Here is a 23,650-nt window from a genome sequence, read left to right as displayed (position 1 = left end):
GTATTTTATACTCTTTTCTGAATATTGTAAAGAAGATCACTGCTTTGCTCCCGAGGATGTAGACATATTTGCCGAACCTCGTAAATCTCCGTGTTCTTCTGGATTTGTGTCAATTCTTATTTTTCTTCGCCTTTACTTTCTCAACAGCTACTTTCCAAAGTGGCAAAGAACAATAGCGAGAGCGAGAACAAAGTGTTTGTCCATTTTTTTTTATTCCTTCTAAACTATAGCTATTTTTCTATAAACGATGGAATATAAAGAGAGGGAGAGTTGGGTTTCTTTAATAGGGGAGGATAGGATCGCTATGGTGAATTTTTAGAGGGAGAAATTCAAAACTTTTACTCTCAGGGTTTTGATTCTTTAGAAACTTTTTAAAAAATTACAATTTTGGACATTTACATACACACCACACAGTTCTTATACATTGACACCAGAGGAGTATAAATGTAAATGTCAAATTTCAAACTATTTATTATTATTATTCTGGGAAAAATAAGCCTAAAATGATAATGTATGTAATTTGAGAGATTGAAGCTGCAAACTATGGGTGGGCAAGTACACCTTCAACCACAATCTAAAAGGGGTGTAAAGGAGTCGAGTTGTGCTTGAGCCACACTTGGCTTCAGCTTGAGCTCGATTAATTTTATCAAGTTTGAGTGGGATTTCAAGCATAATTCTACGTGTTCGAGCCGGCTCACAAGCCTGCTTGTTTAGTATAAAAGAGAGAAAATAATGTTAATTTAAGATAGTTTTATAATGAAATGACAAATATAATAAGTAATTAGAAAAAATGACAAATATAATAGTTAATTAAAATAAAAAAATAGTAATCATTTAATATTAAATACAAACTATTATTAATTTTTAATAATTGACGAATAAAATCATCAAATTTAATATATTTTGAGCAGATTTTATATTAGTTTGAGCTAGGCTTGATAAATGGATTATGAATTCAGCTCATATAGCTAACAAGCTAAGCCCGAGCTGGCTCACGAGTCGGCTTGACTCACTTACACCCTTACTATCTAAAGGATAAGTGTTAAAAAATTTCAAATGTTATATTGTAAACAAATAAGAATTGCATGGTATTAATGCAAACTTTTCTAATTTAAAGTATATACTAATTTATGTCTGTCTATTGCTAGAGATGACGTGCAAATCGCTGTTGAAGACTGACTAGCAGCAAGTCGTCAATTAATACATGTAAACGATGGGGTGAAGGTGAAGTCCCCGAATGACCGACTAATCAACGACTAGCGGTCTTCACATAACATGTATATTGCCTCAATTGAAACTTAGTCGGTCTTTCAAGCATAAGGACAGCATTTGCATGTTTGTGGAAAAAACTTTGGGAAAATTTGAATATTCTTCGAATGTTTACTGCATTACATGAAGATGACGAGCTGCCTTCTATCGTGGGGCAACTTCGGCCATATGTAGCCGTCCAAGGGTCACGCATAATATATATATTTTTTAAATATTATAATATTTTTTTCTCGGTTTTTATGTGAATTTAGTCGTAAATATATATATATATATTACATATAAAAGAATTTAAATCTAAAACTTCTTAATTGAAGTCAACTAATAGATTAAGATGGGTTGCTTCATTATTATAAGCATTTGATTATTTTTTTTCCTTCAAGAATTTTGTACAATACATTTTTTATACGTAACATTATGAGTGTTGTTGAATCCAGTTATGTCCTATTAAATCTAAAACTTCAAATTTTTGATGTACACATATGTACCACTGTACACTTATGTATTTATTTATATGGCACCTAATGACCTAAACTTTCTCTTTCTTTCTCATTTACAATTTATAAGTCTCTCTCATTTACAATATATAAGACAGTTTTAGGCGTAGAAGATCGAGTATCTCACGTGGAGAATATATAAGTCTCTCGCATTTACAATAGGTCCGGTGATGCTTTCAATTTTATTTTCTCAATATTTAGCATGAGATCCGAGCACAACAAATTCAGTCTTTTCTATTATATTATTTCATTTCAGGCATATTATTTTATATGAGATATCCGGTCTTCCACGTCTAAAGCGGCGTTTTAAGAAAAAGAGACTTACTTAAAATGAGATGCAAGTAGAATAAGAATCGATATAGTGTCATGATTTGAGATTCGTGTCGGATCTTGAAAATTTATTTGTCAAGAACCATGTTTGAACTTATTTAGCTTGATAGTCAATGTTTAAGCTTTTTCAGTCAAGGGGCTATTTTTATCCCATAATTTATAAATGTAACGATTGTCCTTCTATAATTGAGCTCCAATTGTTTCAAAACCAACTCAAAGAATATGAAATTATTTTAGCACTCCTATAAACTCTGTAACTAAAACACTTTATTCTATTTTTATTATAGAATTTTGTAAGGGCGATGTTAGAGTATATATATATATATACACAAGGAAAAAAATTGACATAAGTATCCATTATAAATTAAAAACCGGCATTGAAAAATAAAAATGTAAATATAATTATTATTTGAGAGATATTTGTGCTCATGCAGACACCATCGAAGTAACAACATTATTCAGCTACTTAATTTCTGTGCATCAACGAACGGATATTTCTTCTGTGATCTTCGACACTTAACTTCGATATAAGAAAGCACTATTAACTTCCTCGGCCACCAACCATGCATCTCTACACCCTGAAATTCATGAAGGCAAACATGCATAAACATTTTTCTTAGCCGCATATTAATTTCATTTTCTAAGACAGAATGCGGTAAATAAATATACAAAATAGTAATTTAAGGTATTTTGATTAAAATTTATATTTAAATAACCTTCATGTGATTGAATTGATTGTAAAATAAGTACAATATCAATTTTAATTGCTTTCATATGTTTAGTAATCAGACCAATGAGTATGGTATTTATAAACATATTTTCCCTAAAAAATTATGTTCTGTACTTCTCCAAGCTTTATAAACCATACTAAAATATACATATCACCCAATTCCTATGTATTTGTATATCTAACACCTAAACCTTCATACATTTATCCCCCAAAACTTTCAGAACCCATAAAAAATACCACCATGTCACCATTTCAACTTTTAGAAAGTGAAATATAAAAATTAAATAAGAATAGAAAGTTATGAAAGTAAAAATAAAAAAAAATTATTCACTTACTCAACATAATCAATTTGAATTTTACGGGCATTTAAATCCGCTATAACAGAGAAAGCTTCTTGAGAGAGATCAAAAGTGGCCTCACAGGCAGGGCAATAATCAACAATTTTAACCACGACGCTTGCTCCCGTGCATGGGTTCGTCATCTCTGTAATGGGTGCACCAATACACGTGACCTTATAATGCCTTCCGCACGCCCCACCATTTCCCCATATCGTTTCGCTCCCCGCAGCGATCATCGTACCCATATCATCATACCCAAAACACGAAGTTGCTACATAAATACAAACATACATATGTAATATATGTATGAATATAATTCGTAATTATATTTTAAAACAATATGTAAATATGTTTTTATGAAAACTAAGGGAAAATAATTAGTTAAGAGGCTTAGAGCTCACGTGTGGGAGACGAGGTGTAGTAAGTTGCAGTTCCATCAATGGCGGAAGAGAGAGAAATGTGGCAGCAAAGAACAATGGTGAGAGCAAGAACAAAGTTTTTCTCCATTTTTCTCTAAAATTTAGGTTTTTACGTCAACGATGGAATACAAAGAGAGGGAGAGTTGGGTCTCTTTTATATATGGGGGGAAGAAAATTAAGAATTTGCTTGATTTGAATTTCTAGAAACTTAGTTTTATCGGCTGTAGATTAAGACTAGTCGCCGTTATTTCTGCTTTGAAATTTCAAATGAGAAGTTGTCCTTAAAAGAAAAATTATTGCACATGGGCATCAAATGTATACGGTGTCCGATCTCTACCGTTCATAACAGCAAAAGATTATAACAGTTGGTCCTATTTTTATTTTTTTAAAAATTTAAAAAAATTGATGTACGATAGAAATTGAAAGCCGTAAAACAGCTGGTGATAAAAATTTTTCATTCTTGCAAAAAAACAAAAAAAAAAAAAAAAAAAGGGGAGTTGTTCCTCTTAGTGTTTCATCAAATGAAATTTTTTGCAGGCTTTCAGCATTATCTCCAATTGAACAAAACTTCCAGGTGTTTGAAATGAAACCTTAGCTTATTATTACCAGGAGATAAATATATCAATGTTTAGTTAATTTATCTTTTATTTTAAATCAGGCAGTTTTCATAATCATTTCTCATAAAACATAAATCTATATTGGAACTCTCATTCGGCTCTTTGAAGTTTGTGTGAGCATTTTATATGATTTTTTTTTGGGTTCCGAATATTATAGCTTATATTTGTTTTGATTTGAATACAAATTTATCTATAATTAGTTAATTAGTTTTTGTATTACTCTTATTTGGTCAGTTTTGGCCTTATAAGATTGACTGGCTGATTCACTCAATCGAATCAGCGGGTCTCATGATGTTCTCTCAACAGGGCCTCTTGGTTGCACTCGATTTCTATAGATCAGAGATATTCTTAAGATCAGCACAAACATATTTTTGATGTACGCTCTAAAATAAAGTAAGGCTATATAAACGATGGGCTGAAGGTGAAGTAACCAATTGACTAATCAAAGGCTGACGGTCTTCAAATAAAATTTGTATTGCGTCAATTGAACCTAATCGGTCTTTGAAGCATAAGGAAAACATTTTCATGTTTGTGCAAAAAAGTTTGGGAAAGTTTGAATTTTCTATGACTGTTCACCACATTAAAATGAAGGTAACTGCTTTCTATATATATATATAATATATTCTAAAAGTGTCTTTAAATCCTTTTTGCAATAGTATATTCGGTCAGTTGTTAAAAAATTAAAAATGTCTTTAAATAAACGCCGTCAAAATCCTTTTTGCAATAGTATACATTCAAAGATATATATATTTACTTAAAGAATGGTATGAGGCTACCATACGATCCCCGACCATTCCCGAGGCACCTAAAAATTCAAGTACCTCACCCTCCATGAAGGGAATCAAACCCTAAACCGGAGGGGACTTACAACTGACAAGCAGTTGCCCGACCAATTGACACACACACACACACACAGATATATATATATATATATATATATATATATATATATTGATATTCATGTGAAAAAAATTGCAAATGCACTCCCGCCATATATACAATGACTTAAATGTTGGATTGTTTGGTTGAAAGCCTAATGTCACACTCTGTCACCCTCTAAAAATTGGCAAAACAAGCATATGATGAAAGATTTTAGAGAAGACAAGATTGTAGAGAACAATTCAAGGGATTCTAGAGAATTCCACCCAATTCTAGAAAATATGAGAAGGAAAGGCTCCAAAGAGAACTGAAGAATAATCTAGAAAATTATAGGGCTATGTATGTACATATGAATAATAGAGAACTCTCTAGAAACTACGCTATTCTCATGTAATCTATAAGTTTCCTTTGAGTTTGGAGGGGGCTATAAATAGGAGTCCCTCCTCTCATTTGTGACCATTCAAAAAAACCTTCAAAGCTTCCAAGCATTCAAGTGTTGTAATATTTCTCTCTTAGTGAAGTGTTCCTTTCTCCAATACTTCTCCTTACTTTTCTTCCTAAAGTGTTTTGTGCTAACAAGTTTTCCCGTTGCGTGGGTTAGGCTGCTTTAGTGCTAAGAAAGAGCATTAAAGCCCCACATGTGATTTTATATAAGTTAGTCTGTGACAGTTGGTATCAGAGACTCGGTTCAAATATATAACAAAGAGCGTTAAATGACACATAATGGAGTCCGAAGTCACTAATGTGAAATTATCTAAACAAGGGCAAGGTCATCAGGAGCAACGAGATTTAGCTGCATCCAAACCACATAGGAGGTCCAAGGAGATCATGCACGACTTTAATTCGTGCCTTGCTCGGGTAGAGGAGACGATGAATGGCATGGAGGCTCAGATAGATGATATTGGCTCAAAGGTTGATGGACTTGAGGAGAAGGACATCACAATCCATTCAACGATCAGAGGTATGATACTCCAACTGAAGAAATCCTTAAAGGATCAAATGACTAAGATGAGGAAAGATTTGATGGGGTAGACCCATGATTTTTTCTTTTTCTAGAATTCTTCACTTAAAAAATTTTTGGCATCTTCTACTTTTTTTTTTATTTGCCCTTGTGCCAGAATTTTGTGTAATGCTAAGACGTTAAATTATCACTCTACAACTATGAATCTTTCAACATTCAACCTTTTTAAATCATTTTATATTGTGTACAGAGTAAGAACAACCCATTGGGAGGGAAGGATTTTAGGTGCATTCCTGGGGAGCCCTTTCAGACATACTTCAGAGCAGAAGGTAGAGCAGTTTAAAACTTGAGTTAAATTTGGCTTTTGGATAATTGTAGAGAGATCGGCTGCCGAATGTGGGAGATTATCTTGTACATAATTTATCTTGACTTAAAATTTAAAGCATACTATCTGTGGTTTCTTATTAAGGATATTATTTTTGCTGAAGTGTTAGATGGTCTGTCAACGCAATTAATCCACATCTTTGCCAGCTGCTCGACTCATTAACCGAATTACTGAACCGATACAATTCTTATATATACCACCCAAATATTTCTCATCACATTAAAAATACAACCTTTTATAATTTTTAAACAATGGAATACACATTTTCTTGCATAGGTAAGATGATATGCACTTAAACATTAAAGTTTAGGAGCTATAGATGTAAATACATAGGCATTGAGGGGTCTGTATGCATATCTTCCCTACGGTTAGCATATCGCATGCATCTCTGCATGTGTTCGATCCTGGCCGTAGATCACAGTGATCTACGGTCAGGATTATTTCAGTTTTTTTTTATATATATAAAAAAAAAATTTAGATGGACCCACCGAAATACATCATGACCGTAAATCACCAGATTTACTGTCAGGATCGGACACCGCACGCACGCATGATGCATGCGGTGTCCAATCCGCATGGACTAATTTTTCCAAAAAAAAGCTCGATATTATATAATAATAATAATAATAATTTTTATTATAAATTAAAAACCCGCATTGAAAAATGAAAACTGTAAATTTATTGATGGAAAGACAATTGTGGTCATGTAAGCACAGTCGAAGTTACACAGCAACAATATTATTTAAGGGCACATAAGTGAACAGGTAATTCTTCTCTTCTTCAACACTAATTTTGATATAAAAAAAGCACCATTAATGCCTTCAGCCACCGGCCATCTTTACACCCTGAAAATCATAAAGATAAGCAAGCAGAAATATATTAATTTCTTTTTTTTTAGAGAGACAATGAGAACGGTAAATAAATATGAAAAAATCATAATTCAAGATATTTTGATTAAATTCCACAACTACGGCTACAGAAACTCAGAGCACTTATTTACAATAATTATATTATGCCCTATATTTTTAAAAATAAATAATTTATGGTATCCTTCCCAAAATTTCAATCTGGGTGCATGGACTTTAAATTTAATGTTTTGTTTAAGATTAGTACAATATAATTATTTATTAATTATATTCATCTCAATACAAATTCAACTCATCTAATTTTTCTTATATTTTACTAAAAAGAATAGGGGTTTATGCACAAACGCGGTCTTGGGTAGATCCCCTCAAATTTATATTTTTACTCATATGCATGTATAATTTGGACTTTAGTCCCTCCTAAAATATCAGTTTTGCATTTTCTGACTCTTTCTTGCTCTAAATCTTCTCATATTAGGTCTAGGGCCCCCCCTCCACCTCTCCAAAAAGAAAAAAAAAATATTACATCAGGACTCGTACGGAGTCCAATGAAATCAAGCCATCTGAAAGTGATAAAAAAAAAAAAAAAAAAATAAAAAAAATTCGTTTTAGCACAAGGAATATTCCCCTCGTGTTATTTTGTGTTATTCAGATGTTATTGTGTGTTATTCAAGTGTTATTGTGTTTTGAGAATATTTTTTATGCTATAATAACAATAAAACATCAATAACACTTGCATAACACACAATAACACCTGAATAACACGTGAGAAATATTTCATTGTGTTATCAGACATATTTTTTTTTCTGCCGCCATCACGTTGCGTGATTTCATTGGACTCCGCAGATAACTATACATGTAGAGTCCTGATGCATTATTTTCTCCTAAAAAAAACAGGTTGGTTCCTCATCGGTTTATATAGGTAAATATTTTAAAAAAATATTTACTTACTGAACATAATCAATTTCAATTTTGCCGGCATTTAAATCTGCTATAGTCGAGAACGCTTCTTGAGAGAGATCAATGGTGCCTCGACAACCAGCTGGACAGTAATCAACAATTTGAACCACAACGCTCGCTCCCGTGCATGGGTGTGGCACACCTTGATTGGTAGCACCTGTACATGTCACCTTATAATTTCGTCCGCACGCCGCACGATTATCCCATATTTGGTCGCTTGCCGCAGCAATCAAGGTACCCTTATTATCATACCCGAAACATGAAGATGCTGCATATATAAATACATAATATGTATAAATATAATTCATAATTATAATCTAAAACTATATGTAAACAAGGGGAAATAATTAGTTATAGAGGCTTAGAGCTCACGGGTGTAAGGCGGGGTGTAGTAAGTTGCAGTTCCATCAATGGCGGAAGAGAGAGCAAAGTGGCAAAGAACAATGGCGAGAGCAAGAACAAAGTGTTTCTCCATTATTTTTTTTTTGCTTCTAAATTATAGCTATTTTTTTATAGACGATAGAATACAAAGAGAGGGAGAGTTGGGTCTCTTTTATAGGGGAGGATGGGATGAATATGGTGAATTTTTAGTGGAAGAAAATTCAAAACTTGCTTGCAAAAGTTTGATTCTCTAGAAAATTTTTAAGAAATTAAAATTTTGGTCATTTACAAACATACCACACATTTCTTATATATATGACACCAGAGGAGCATAAATGTAAATCTCAAATTTCAAATGTTCTATTTTATATTTATTTTTTATTTTTTGTTTATTATTATTCTGGGAAAGATAAGCGTTAGCTTGAGCTTCAACTTGTGCTTGGTTAGATTTTTTGGGTTCGAGCCCAAACTCAAGCTTAGGACTACGAGTTTGAGTCAGGTCACGGGCCAACTTATTTGATATAAAAGAGAGAAAATAATATTAATTTAAGATTGTATTATAATAAAATGATAAATAGAATAAGTAATTAGGATAAAAGTAATAAAAAATCACTTCATATTAAATACAAACTATTATTGTTTTTTAAATATTTTAATAATGTACAGATAAAATTTTGAAATTTAACATATTTTGAGCAGATTTTATTTTAATATTTTAACAAACGAGCTGGCTCACAAGCTAACAAGTCGAGTCGGGGCTAGTTTGAGCTCGGCTCAATAAGTGGCTTGTAAACTGAGCTCATTGAGCTAACAAGCTAAGCTCGAGCTGGCTCACGAGTCAGCTTAACTCACTTACATCCCTACTACCTAAACAATAAGCGCACAAAAATTTCAAATGTTTATATGTAAATAAATAAAAATTCTGCGGTATTAATGCAAATTTCACAAATTTAAAATATATACCAATTAATGTTTTATATATTGCTAGAGATAACGTGCAAATCTTAGTTGAAGACTAGTAGCAAGTCGTCAGTTAAATATTCTGAGTAATTAATGGAAGCCCTGCCTTTTTTTTGGTCTTTACTTTTGTTGGAGCAGACAAAGACTAGTCGTTGTGATTTCTGTTTTGAAAATTCAAAGATTAACGTATACTTAAAAGGCAATTTAAACAAAACTTTTAAAGAAGATGGGATACGTGGAATCATGATTTCAGTTGTTTTCAATTAGAAACTTTCTATATAAACAAAGTCGAAGAAATATATTGATCAGAAGGAGCATTATAATTTGTTTTTAGATTTGTTTTAAAATTGAATTAGTCTTCATTTTATTTAATTATTATATATTTATATTAATCTAAAAAAAATTCTATTAATTATATATAGAACATTTGCTAGTATTCATTTAATCACATTAAACTAGTTCATAACTTGTCATCATCTCTAACCAAACAAATAAATAAAAAACTCAAAAGCAAATTAAGAGCTGAAGGTGAAGTAACCGAATGACTGACTAATCAACGGCTGGCGGCCTTCAAAAAAGTTTGTATGCCTCAATTGAACTTAATCGGTCTTTCAGGCATAAAGAGGGAGAACATTTGCTTGTTTGTGGAAATAACCCTTGAAAAGTTTGAATTTTCTTTGAATGTTTACCAAATTAAAAGGAAGGTAACAGACTGCCTTGTGTGGGCAACTTCGTCTATAAGTAGCCGTCCAAGGGTTACGCATAAACAATATATATATATTTTCTAATGTTATAATATATTTTCTGGATATTTGAGTGAATTTAATCATAAATATGTGTATATTACACATAAAAGAATTTAAGTCTAAAACTTCTTAATTGAAGTCAATCAATAGATATTAAGATAACTTGCTTCATTATTATATGCATTTGATTTTTTTTAATTTCTTTTTAGAACTTTGGACAATATCCTTCTTAAACGTTATATTATGAGTAAAATATTTGGAACATTTACATGTATATTGTTGAATTCATATGTGTCATGTGAATCACACCTAAGATATAGAGCGTGGGACGGAGGAAAGAAATAGAAAGAAAACAAGAGAACTAGAAAGTGCACAGTTACACAAGAGTTTGGATAAAATCAGTCAATAGTTCTTTACTCTAGATTTCGGGGCTACCAAGTATAAAATTTGCATATTTGTTCTTGTTTTAAGACAGAACTTACAAGGTTTTATGGCTTCTTTTTGTTTTCTTAACTAACTTTGACACTTATTCATTTTCATAACCGATTTTAGCACTTTTTCGTATTCATAATTGCTTGAATAGAAGCATCTGATGACCTTTGGCCATTTTATGAGGAATTCCAGAATTGGCTGAGGGATTTGGTCATGATTGGCTATTCCTCGGATTGTGTTCATATCTCTTCGTTCTATTGTGCTTCATTTCAGTTTGCTCGGAGTTCTTATCAAAGGAAACAATGCTTGGTAATTCCGTCTTTTGATTACCAATATACAATTAGTAGGACTCATTGAATTTTCTCGAGATTCATGCATACATATTTTTGATGTATACATACATACCACTGTATTCTTATGTATTTATTTATCTAGCACCTAATAACTTAAACTTTCTCTTTCTCTCCCATTTACAATATATAAAGCCACTTTAGACGTAGAAAACCGAGTATCTCATGTGGAAAATATATAAGCCTCTCTCATATGATTCAATATAGTTAAATTCTTATAGAAAAAACCCGCTGAAATAACAAAAAAACACTCACCTTTTTTGAAATTTCAATCTTCTAGGGTTAGGTTTTCATGCAATTAAATTTTACGAATAATATTCAATATGGAAAAAAATATTCATGGGTTAGTGATGAGATGTATAATGAAGAAAAACTAAATTGAATTTTATATGAAATGGTCAATGATGAGGCACACAATTTGAATGATTTGTGTTGGGTGAAAATTGACATAGCAAGCTTAGACAATCTACTAATTTCCCTTTCATCTCTCTCTTTTAGGTTGAAATTAAGTAAGGCTACCTCAAATTGGTTTAGTTAAATGACTCGAGGGCCAAATTTGATCCATTCTAGACTCAATTTACAGGCTTGCGCTGGCTTGTTTTAAAATTCTTATTAATATCAATCATAAATTTAAAAAAAAAAAATAGTTGGAATTCATGAGTTTAATTACTACAAATAGGGGTGTAAACAACTTTATTTATTAGGACGAGCAAAATCAATAAATGTTTAGTTTTTTTTAACTTTTGTGAAAAAAATATTTTATTGAGGGGGTAAAATTACAAAATTACTTAAACTATATAAGAGAAAATATTTAAATTTTATTACTAGTATAGAGAAAATTCAAATTCCAGAGTCGTTAACCGACTCTGGAATTTGAATACGTCAAAGAAAATAATAATAATAATAACAATAAAATAGACGGTTGAAAAGTCATGTGATTATCACATAAATGATCCAATTAGCTTGTGGAAGGAAAGAGAAGAGTGAAGAGAAGGGAATTGGCTTCAAACGGTTAGCAAGGCTTCAAAGTAACATAGGAGAAGGCGAGATCTCTCATGGGAAAGGGAGAGCTTCTGTCTTATTTTCCACATTTTGTAGACTGCCTGCCTCTATTGCTTGAAGGTTGACAAACAATGAGGTTTTAATTAGATAATGGTGATTTAGAACTTGCCCACAAAGGAAGGTATTAGAAATGATGCATTAAAATTTAGGAGCCTGTGCTAAATGTCTGACCACCCCAAACTTGAACTTGCTTAATTAAGTTGGAATTCAAAGTCTATGAGTTTGAATAGACCCACAAGTAGACTCATTTATTATTAAAAAAAATAATGAAAAATTGAACAATTGTAGCATAATAATAAAAATTAAGATCATTTTTTATACAATATGCTCAAGTCTTTCTAGGTGTAACTTTGATGTTCTTAACTTAAGTAGAATCTATAACATCTACTCTCCTAATCGGATTATCAGACGGTCGACATTTAATGTGACCAAAACATCTAAGATGACTATCTAATTTTGTCCGCCAGTGGGCTATCACAGATATAATCATTTTGCATTTTGTCTCTAAATATAAAGCCACTCATCCACCAAAGTTTTCTTATCTCGACAACATTTAACTTTGTTTTATGCTTCTCTTTTAAAGGCCAACATTCTGCGTCATAGAGCATTGTAGGCCTCACAACCATCTTATAAAAATTTCCTTTCAGTTTAAGTGGTACTTATCTATCAGATAATAGGCCCGATGCATTCATCCTCTTCAACCAACAAACTTGAATTCTACTGATAACATCCCCATCTATATCAATATATTAATAAATAATTATGTGATGTAAAAAAAATTAAATATAAATATAAAATATTTTTAATGATTTATATTTATATTTCTAATTTGTAATATATTTTATGTATATTTTTTTTAACTTCTTTTCTAATCGACTAGATTCATTAGCTAACGACTCAAGCAGGAACACAAATTTGGCTCGTTAGCTAATCTTCTTTAGCGTGCTAGCTATTTATTAAGTTGAGCTCGAACAGGAGCCGGCTCAGCTGAGTTACACCCATTCATCATTATTTAAATTAACTGCGAAGTTCGGTTATGCTAATTACATTTACATACTGTTTGCAATACTAAATGGCCAACATCCTAAGTGCTACAAACTCACCTTACAACCCAGAGATTATACATAATCATAAATATTAACTCAAAATTTGCTCATATCAAAGCAAAGCCTTTTAGTACCAGTGTGGGACAATGCTTGGAGAATCAAAAGAGAACATAGAAGCAAAAGTTATGAGGGATAAAGTAACAAACACTATTAAACAAGTAGCAAAAGATGTGCTAGAAGAATCAAAAGAAAAAGTTTTTATAAATAAAAATAGTTGGTGGTGGAATAATAATGTGCAATAAAAGATAAAATATAAGAAGTTATGTTATAAAAACTGATTTAAATGTAAAAGCTTAGAGAACTACGAAAAATATCAATAGCACGATGCATTCATTGCTCTTATCTATTTACATGTCCACCTTTGCTTCATTTTTGCAGTTATATCGCTCAAATCTTTCGGCATATTGTATAAAGTATGATATGAATTTATTAGAATTAAATGAAAATATGTTAGATTGATGTAGCCGATTTCACTTAGTGGAAAAAAAGGCTTGTTGTTGTTGTACCACCCAATTCTTTCACAACATAAAAAATATCACCAATTTAACTTTTAAAAAGTGAAATACATAGCTTCATGCATAGTTGAGGTGTCATATGTCAAAAAATTAATGTTTAAGTGTTAGATATGCAAATACGAGAGAATTTAGTGGCATGTATGTAAATCGTCCAAATATTAAATAGGTACCGCTAGCTTCGTTCTAGGAGCTCTCTTTATCAACTGATAAATTTAACATGTAGTGTCACAATTTAAACTGTCAATTTTATAATTATTTGTCTATGTGTCACAGACAAATAGTCCCACATCGGCTAGGTGCAGGGCCGATAAGTAGTGTTTAAGTCCTGGGCTGCCTACCTCTCTTAAGGGCTCTTTTGGGAGGTGACAAGTGGTATCAGAGCAGATTACTGCGTGTCAGGTGTGTGGATTCTCCATATTTCAGTAGGACACTCGGTGGAGCTGATCTGTGACGAGGGCGTCACGTGATCGGGTGGAAGAGAATGTCACAGACAAATAGTCCCACATCGGCTAGGTGTAGGGCCGAAAAAACATTATTTAAGTCTTGGGCTGCCCACCTCGCTTAAGGGCTCTTTTGGAAGGTGACATGTGGCTCTAAATCATGCAAACTTTAATATATCTTGTTTTAAAGTAGCTTTCCAAGTTAGCATAAGTCCTGCCTCTCATGAATGCAACCATCCTTATTAGTTATTTCTGTCTCCATGTTTTACATTTTTTCAGTTTTTCTGGTTTTTATTTTTGTTTGGTTTGCAAGTTCTTGTTGATTGTGCTTGTAGCCCTGGATGATGCCATTTTTGATCCGTTATTTGAAGCTTATTTTGATTGTGCTATTACTCTTTTTTTGGGATTTCTTTTCATCTTTTTCATATTTACGCGTCTTAAGGCGGTGTTTGATAGCACCATGTTAATAGGATCTATAACTGACTAAATTCAATTCTCTCCATTCCATTTGTTCATCAACGTAAATTCAAATTTATCAAATCTGACTATTAGATGGATTTAATAGATTTAGCTTAGAAAGAAACACGTCAAATAAACTTATGAAAAACATGTTAAATAGATTTGAGTAAATTTAATCTTAACTGAACCAAACACTAATCTGGATTCAGTATGTTGATTTAAAAAATCTTGGTTGGAGCCGAACTCCCCCTCATAGTGTCTCTTTTTTTGTCTTTTATGTATCTTTACTGGAATTTTATAAGTATAGTATTTGGCGAGGAGTGTGCCTTCCTTTTCCCTAAGAAAAATAATGCAAAAATGGAGATAGACATACTTGATCCAAGAGTATGCTCTTGTATAATGAACTAATACTGAAGTCATTTCTTTAATTTGTTTAAGAGAAAAACTACCAAAGAATCATCAAACGATTCATTTCCTCAACCAAATTCAGGAGCAAGGGGAAAAACAATAAAAATAGAAAAAGTTAGAAGGTGAAAAAGCTCAAGAAGCCTAACAATTAATAAACATGCATAGATAATACTACAACAAAATAGGGAGGGCGAGAGAGAGAGAGAGAGAGAGAAGAAATTAGTGAATAAAAATGTCCATAGGCCAACAGATACGAGTACATGCAAGGTTATGTATGATCCTCACCACAACTCGTCTATAATCAATAACAGGCAAGAACTGGATAGCAGATGTCGGGGACTCCATTTTCTTCATCGCATCTGCAGCCATTTCTTCTGGTCTCATTGTTCTTGTGTTCCTAAATGGAATAAAAAAATATTGTTGGTATTGAGCCCAGTGGCCATGCAACATGGCTTGCATGTACTTTAGTGGTGAGATGACTCAATTTTCTCATAAATGGTGCCAAACTGTTCCATGCTAGAAAATTTACGGTGGTTGAGTAATGAATTATTACATTGGTATTGCTCGGAAACTCATCGCACACTCATATAGAAGTAAACAACCAATAGCGATACTAGAAGTTATTACGTGAAAAAAATGAAAAGAGAAAAAATCATAAGGTCTCGCCAAGTTGAAATTCTTCACTATGCGTTGGTGATTACAAATATGACCCTTTATCCCATTGGTGGGAGGAAATTATATAGTTTATTGGTAACCGTCTATGCATTGGAGGAATTGTTGCTCTATGATAGGGAGCGGGTGGCAGCGACCGGACACGGTGGTGGAGGCTAAAGGTGGCAACAACCAAAAGAGGCAGCAGTAAATACGACTCGATGCTGCAGTGACTGGGGTTGGCTGGAGGTGGCAGCAGGCGAAAGCCGCAGTGCAGAATGCTAGGCAACAGCTCTCTCTTCTGCATGTTCTACAATTGCCCTTGCTTTAAGCTATTTGTCCCCATTCATGAGTAGTTTGGGGATCTATTTATAGAGTCCAAATTACAAATAAAGCAAAAATCCAAAACACTCTTAATCCAACGACCGTGAGAGATCCTCTTGATCGGATGACATTTGATAGACATTTGACTGGCTTCATAATGTCAAAATTGTAGGATATTGAGCTTGTTGGATTCATCTCGCCTAGACGCTCGATTTGACTATAAACATGTCATATTTGACATCTGTTTAATCTTTCAAGTATGCTCTAAAGGCTTCTGAAAGTGTTTTATAATTCAACTTGGATGATTTTTGTGTCATCGGGTCCATCTCCCCCAGTCAATTTGGCTATAAGTTTATTGGAATTTGACTTCTGGATCGCTTTTCATCAAAGTTTGAATGTTTTTTACTAAAAAAATTACTTCGAGATCTGTGTCATGCCTCGAGATTCGTGTTGGATATTAAAATTTATTTGTGAACTATCATGTTTGAGCTTATGGTATATATATATATATATATAAGCCTTCAAATTTATTCCACTGCTCAAAAATAAATTTTTAACTTCAATTTCACTAGGGAAAAAATTGACATAAACAATCATTATAAATTAAAAACCCGGAATGAAAAATGAAAATGTAAATATATTTATTAATTGAGAGATATTTGTGGCGATGCAAGCACAATCAAAGTTACGTAGCAACAGCATCACTCAACCATTCTTTATTTCTGTGCATCAACGAACATATATTCCTTCTGTGATCTTCGACATAGAAAGCACCATTAATTTCTTTGGCCATCTCTACACCCTGAAATCCATGAACGCAAACAACCATATCAAATTCTAAGACAGAGAATGCGGTAAATAAATATAGAAAAATAATAATTGAAGATATTTTGATTAATTTCCACAACTATTGCTACAACAACTCAAAACACTTATTTAGAATAATTATATTAAACCCTAATTTTCCCAAAAGAAAACAAAAAAAAAAAAAAAATTGACATCTTCCAAAAATTTCTTTATGGGTGATGGACTTTAAATTTAATAAATTTCTTTCAAGGTTAGTACAATATAATTATTTATTAATTACATTCATCTCAATACAAATTTTTACTAAAATAATAGAGTTATATGTATGCAAGTATTTACAAATATATATATATATATATATATTTATATATATAATAATCAATTTTAATTTTGCCGGCATTTAAATCAGCTATAGCCGAGAAAACTTCTTGAGAGAGATCAATGGTGCCTCGACAACCAGTAGGACATAAATCAACTATTTTAACCACAATGCTTGCTCCCGTGCATGGTTGTGGCATGCCGTGATTGGTCGCACCTGTGCATGTCACCTTATACTTTCGTCCACACGCCGCACCATTATTCCATATCGCGTCGCTCGCCGCAGCAATTATCGTGCCCTTGTCATCAAACCCGAAACATGAAGATGCTACACATATATATATACATACATATGTAGTATGTATAAATATAATTCATAATTATATTCTAAAACTATATGAAAATAAGGGAAAATAGTTAGTTATGGAGGCTTAGAGCTCACGTGTGTAAGGCGGGGTGTAGACAGTTGCAGTTCCATCAATGGCGGAAGAGAGAGCGAAGTGGCAAAAAACAATGGCGAGAGCAAGAAAAATGTGTTTCTCCATTTTTTTTTTTTTTTGGGTGCTTCTAAATTTTAGCTTTTTCTATAAACGATGGAATACGAGGAGAGGGAGAGTTGAGTCTCTTTTATACGAGAAGATAGGATGAATATGATGATATTTTTGTGGAAGAAAATGGAGAAGTTACTTGCAGAAGTTTGATTCCATAGAAACTTTTTATGGAAAAAAGTAAATATTTTGGCCATTTAATTTACATACGTACCACATAATTCTTATATATATTAAATAAAAAAAAGATGGATCGCAAAGTGCATTTGAGATCCGCCCGTGTGTCATCCAAGGTGAGTCTATAACCCAGGACCTCAAGGATCTTACACATTCTTCCTACCAAAGAGTCAACTGGATCACACAATTCATATATATACATACATACATATATACATACATACATATATATATATACGAGCCCTTGTCATTTCTGATGCGCCTAACAATTCGAGCACCACACCCTCCCTCGGGGAGAATCGAACTCTAAACCAGAGGGGACTTACAACTGACAATAAGATGTCCAACAAACTAATCTGTGGACGCAACACACACACACACACACACACACACACACACATATATATATATAAAGGAATGATCGAAGGCTATTATATGAGCTTCGACCATCTCTCATGCGCCTAAGAATTCACATATCACACTCTACACTAGGGAGGAATCGAACCTCAGACTAGAGTGGACTTACAACTGACAAGCAGATGTCCGACCAACTTATTTGAGTATGCGGCGCATATATATATAGATATATATAAATACACACGCACACACACACACGAATACCCAAGAGCTAGTGTGAAATTTGTAATCATTCACTTCAAATATTTTTCATGTTTGGACGGTACGACTAGGTCGCTAAGCAAAATCTAGCAAGTATTTGTATGTGATTTTGTTGCTTCTATCTTGAACCTAGTAGAAGTTCCAAAGCATAATTATTTTTACTAAGTAGAGCATAATTTGACGACATATTAGTGAATTGAAAAATTACTTCAACGTACGTGTGATTTGACCCATTTTGAAAATCTTCTTTGATCTTCTTGTTTACAAGTAAGTTAACCCCTACGTTCAAGCTCTCGATAAATAACTTGTGAACGTCATTGTAAATTGTATGTCAAAGTTAATTGGTAGAGCATTCTAGAAAATAACTGAGACAATTTTTTTATTAAATTAAATCTTAATGTTGGAATGTTTGCACTTCATCGCAGTTTATTAGAACTCAAAGCTCTCTATCTTTGAGGTAGCGCATACCATGCCTACCTTACAGTTCACCTAACATCTAAATATTGATAATTCTTGTTACAAAGGCATCCCGGTAACAGTTTCATGCGTATTTTGCCTTTGATCGAAGTGATAAAAACAAGAAGTAATTGTCTCCTGTAATAAGTATGCCCCGTATATCGATCTCTTCAGATGTAATTTATTCTTAACAATCTTTTTTATTTATTCATAAATCTACACAATTGATTCATTTTAGAAAAAAAAAATTAGCTCACTCTCTAAATTAAAATACATACCACTTAAAGGCATACTTCCACCTATACTGCACTGTACCCCCCCCCAAATATAGCCTCATAATACAAATGTATGAGCAGATGTTTCATTGAGTCAAAAAAATGGGAGGAAATATTCGTTCAAGCTTGCATAGAATTAACAAAATACTGACATCATGACTTGCTAGAGAATCAACATTTAAAGTGTTTGCGCTCAACTCCCTCAAGCATGTATTGATTTTAAACAATGGATTGAGAACCGGCTTTGGCAAGACATTGAATGTAATAGGTAATATGCAACTACATGTAAATATGACAATCATGACTCTTCATACCAATTAATTTTCCCATCCCCAAATCAACACATCGGCTTATGTTAGAGGCAAAACTTGGAAACTTCAAAGAATTCAACTACTCAAAGATTATTTTTCGTTTAACCGATGTGAGACAATATGTAGCTTTGGGTTTTATTACTTTATTGACATTTGTCCCTTGCAGTTCCAACCCCCTCCTCTTGCAATACTCATTCAAGCCCAATTTTGTTTTGACATTATCCTTTATTTTTCCTTTAATATCCAAAAAAAGTATTAAATATATTATGAAAAAAATTCTTCTCAGTATGCATAACATCCAGATTTTGCTCAATAATATTGGTTTTATAGTATGGAATATCCCAAAAAATACTCTGGTTCATCTAATCATATGTAACACCATAATCTGGAAGACGATTCAAGGTTAAGTGGTCTTTCAGTGATCTTTGGTATTTCACTGATCATCTGTAATATATCACTTCCACTAATCCCCTTGGGGTGGACTTTGATCTCTTAAGTCTATTTATAAAAAAATACATCTTTATTCCTCTACAAAGAGTGATCACGTGCTAAGAACTTTTGATGACAATCAAGACATGATTTTTTTCTTCCATTCTTCAAAGTGAATGTTTTAAACATGTCCATGCAGTAGGGATATACCAAATTCCTGGTCATGCTCCAACCAGATAGCATCCCATAAAATCACCGAACGTCTATATAAGATTAGCTCTAAGGTGAAAGTTTTGTTTCGTTGCATCATCTTATGTCAACATGCTTGTTTCCTACAATATGTATAGCTCTCCTATAAGTTGTTGTACATACACATCAATTTTACCATTTGGACTATGTGGATTTGGTATGATCAACGTTAGAAATAAGAACGACACAGTCAAACCTATATCAGGGGGCAAATTATGTGACGTGATAATAACTGACCAATATGAATAAGGTGTTGCAGCATGACTGTATTGCGTGAACCAATCTACAGATAAGTTAAGCTTAATGTTGTGTGGTTCTGCTGCAAAATCTAAAGTTTTTTCAAGCTTCATCAGCTAAGGGATGAGTCATTTTATTAGCATTAACAGATTCAATATTATGTCATGTACATAGAAGCAAACAAAGGAGTCGTGCACATAGAAGCAAACAATCGTTGGGGTCGTGGAATGAGAGGAAAATAAAATAGATGTTAAGGAATATTCTTTTAACTTTTAATCTTTCTCCCATTTGGTTTGAACCTATCAACACTACAAAATTTACATTTCGTCATGTGTGCATCTTCTCTGTAATATAACATACATTCGTTGACACAACAATCTATCTTTTCAGATAGTAGCCCCAACTTTGCCACTAATTTTTTAGTTATGCACAAATCCTCTAGAACTAAATTATCTACGGGGTTCATCTCATTTAATAATATTGATACCTGATTAAAACATTCTTTAGGCATGTTTAAATCAACTTTGATACTCAGCATTCTCAGGTCGACAGTTGTCTCTGTGTGTGAAGTGCATCATTCTCACAGTGGATGTTGTGCAATATTTAATAATTCATAGAAATGTTGTGCTTCACTATTTAGTTCATGATCATCATTAGACAAACTCCCAACAAAATAAGCTCTGATTGCATAATAAATCATTTTCTCATACATGTCAAATTGTGAACAATTGGAGGAGCATAACTTGATGAGACTCCAGTATGACTGTACTAAACATCTGGTTCAAATTTATCATGTGAAATACAATACCAATAATTGTTTTTAAATCTCTTACGGTATAGGTCCAACTTCACTTCTTCAGGTGTTAGGTATGCTTTATTCTTAAGCTTCGCACAAGGGCATCAAAACGTACCTTCTGAAAGGTAAATGGACAGTTGCAATGACACATACAACTAAAAACTCATCAGTTAATCCTTTTCTTCCTAGCTATAATCTTTTATACCTCCAATTTCTAATGCTTCAGATATTTATTTGTATCATAGATGTAGCTCTATAGCTTAGTCATTGTGTCCTACTAAGTGCCATATTTTTTATTTTAATCCCAGCCAGATTTCACACCTACATGAAACTTTAGACTATAATCTACACATCCTGCCAGAAACCATAGGCTACCTACACATCATACCCGAAACCCAAAGCTCACAAATCTAGAGAATCAATCAATTAAGATATTAACACCCAAACTAACCCATTAATCGACTAACCTATTAAATTATCACACAATTATTTTTTAACCAAACAAAAATCAACACTAGCCTAACTCCACCCTCTACTTACATAGCACAAATTCTTATGTATTTACATATCTCTCACCTAAATTTTCATATTTACATATTTACATACAAAACACACAATTACATACAAAGCACTAATCTTTTGTATTTACATATCTCATACCTATATTTTCATATTTACATGGATAGCACAAATTTCTTATGTATTCTTATGCATTTACATATCTCACACAAAAATTTTCATATTTCCATGCATAGCACAATTTTTTTGTGTATTTACATATCTCACACATAAATTTTCATATTTATATATCTACATACAAAACACATATTTACATACGTAGCACTAATCTAATGTATTCACACATCTCATCAGATCCACAATTACATTCTTATGAATTTACATATCTCAAACCTAAACTCTTATATTTAAGCACATATCACTTTAAACTTATGTAAAATCATGAAATGCATAAACACTGCATACTTAAACAAAGTAATATGAAAAAAACTCGAGCAAAACCTATGTATTTTGGATCTCACACCTATGCAAGGAAAAAAAAATATGAAAACTTATGCTAAACCAAAGCTTGGATGTGTGGAAGAAGATTTCTGATCTTGGACGAGGTTGGAGCGGTGACTCAGAGCCAGAATCACCAGAAAAGCTCGAACATGACGAAGGAAAGTCAGACGAGAAGGAGAGGAGTTTGTGCAAGAAGAAATGTGAACCGGAGACTGCGGTTCACGCGAGCTGTACTTTAAAACTTTTACGTTGGAATTAGTGTCCGCTACCCCAAACAGACCCTAAGTTTAGCGTCGACTTATGCAGATCCTAATCCAGCGCTATAGCACGCAAGTGAGCAAAAATTTCAAATGTTATATATGTAAATACATCAGAATCGTGTGGTACTAATGTAAATTTCTCAAAATCAAAATATAGACTAATTAAAGTTTGTCTACTATTCGAGATGAAGTGCAGATCTTAGTTGACGACTAGCTGCAAGTCGTCAATTAGATATTCAAATTAATTAATGGAATCCCCTTTTTTTTTTTCTTTTGGCCTTTAATGTTTATTGGAGGAGACAAAGTGTAGCCGTTGCAATTTAAACAAAACTTAATGAAGATGGGATATGTGGAATCAAGATTTCAGTTTTTTTTCATTAATATAATTAATTTCTGAGCAATGTCGAAAAATAAAAATTAATTTGAAGAGGTAGTATATTGGATTTGATTTAAAATTAAATTGATATGCATTTTATTTGATTATTATATATTTACATTTATTATAAATAAAATCAAATACTTATATGGCCCATTAATCTGATTGAAGTCCGGTAGAATATTCTAACTCAACACAATATATATATCTCTATATATATATATATATATATTAAAAATAAATTAACTTATTTTTAAACACGCTCAAAACAGCATATAGATACTTTGAGTATATTTAAAAATAAATACTAATAACAAGTATGTTTTATTTCACAATAATATATGAAGAAAATAAAATAAAAATATATATAAAAAAAAACACAAGAAAAAAAGATCCCAACCAGCCCCTAAACAACTAAAAAAAATTATGGTTTTTATTTTTTAGTATTACATAAATGTCTTCTAAGTCTAAGCATTTATACTCAATATTCAGCTATTTTATCTTTTTCTACTCGCATAAATTAAATCAGATACCTTTTTGTTGGTAGTTAATTAGATCGAACTTAATAAGAATTTGTCATATGTGGATCAAGATTGAAAATAAATTTCAACCTAATTACAATTGGCAGGTTAATGTACAGATGGGTTTGGGTTATCCGTGCTCAAGTCGGCTTGTGCTTGTGCTGGGTTTGGGT

General features: G+C 32.5%; 2 protein-coding genes across 2 annotated transcripts; both read right to left on the bottom strand.

The window, feature by feature from the left end:
* Positions 1–2,470: 2,470 nt before the first annotated feature.
* LOC110023323 (EG45-like domain containing protein) lies at positions 2,471–3,689 on the bottom strand. Its single transcript, XM_020722669.1, has 3 exons — positions 3,563–3,689; positions 3,159–3,432; positions 2,471–2,671 (listed from the first exon to the last, which is right to left on the bottom strand). The coding sequence occupies exons 1-3, from the start codon at positions 3,666–3,668 to the stop codon at positions 2,665–2,667; spliced, it is 387 nt and encodes a 128-aa protein (XP_020578328.1). The 5' UTR covers positions 3,669–3,689; the 3' UTR covers positions 2,471–2,664.
* Positions 3,690–7,099: 3,410 nt separating this feature from the next.
* On the bottom strand, positions 7,100–8,753 carry LOC110023321 (EG45-like domain containing protein). Its single transcript, XM_020722667.1, has 3 exons — positions 8,618–8,753; positions 8,237–8,513; positions 7,100–7,267 (listed from the first exon to the last, which is right to left on the bottom strand). Exons 1-3 carry the CDS (start codon positions 8,718–8,720, stop codon positions 7,261–7,263), a joined length of 387 nt encoding a protein of 128 aa, XP_020578326.1. The 5' UTR covers positions 8,721–8,753; the 3' UTR covers positions 7,100–7,260.
* Positions 8,754–23,650: the final 14,897 nt, after the last annotated feature.

This window comes from Phalaenopsis equestris, unplaced genomic scaffold (assembly GCF_001263595.1).
Source record: "Phalaenopsis equestris unplaced genomic scaffold, ASM126359v1 Scaffold000224, whole genome shotgun sequence".
NCBI lineage: Eukaryota > Viridiplantae > Streptophyta > Magnoliopsida > Asparagales > Orchidaceae > Phalaenopsis > Phalaenopsis equestris.
The sequence above is the reverse complement of the archived record's forward strand: the minus strand, read 5'-3'. Positions and strand labels throughout refer to the sequence as shown.

Coding starts and splice junctions, on each gene's coding strand:
- LOC110023323 (XM_020722669.1), bottom strand. CDS start 3,668: ATGGAGAAAAACTTTGTTCTTGCTCTCACCATTGTTCTTTGCTGCCAC. Junction 3,433..3,562: donor CTACACCTCGTCTCCCACAC/GTGAGCTCTAAG, acceptor GTATTTATGTAG/CAACTTCGTGTTTTGGGTAT.
- LOC110023321 (XM_020722667.1), bottom strand. CDS start 8,720: ATGGAGAAACACTTTGTTCTTGCTCTCGCCATTGTTCTTTGCCACTTT. Junction 8,514..8,617: donor CTACACCCCGCCTTACACCC/GTGAGCTCTAAG, acceptor TTATATATGCAG/CATCTTCATGTTTCGGGTAT.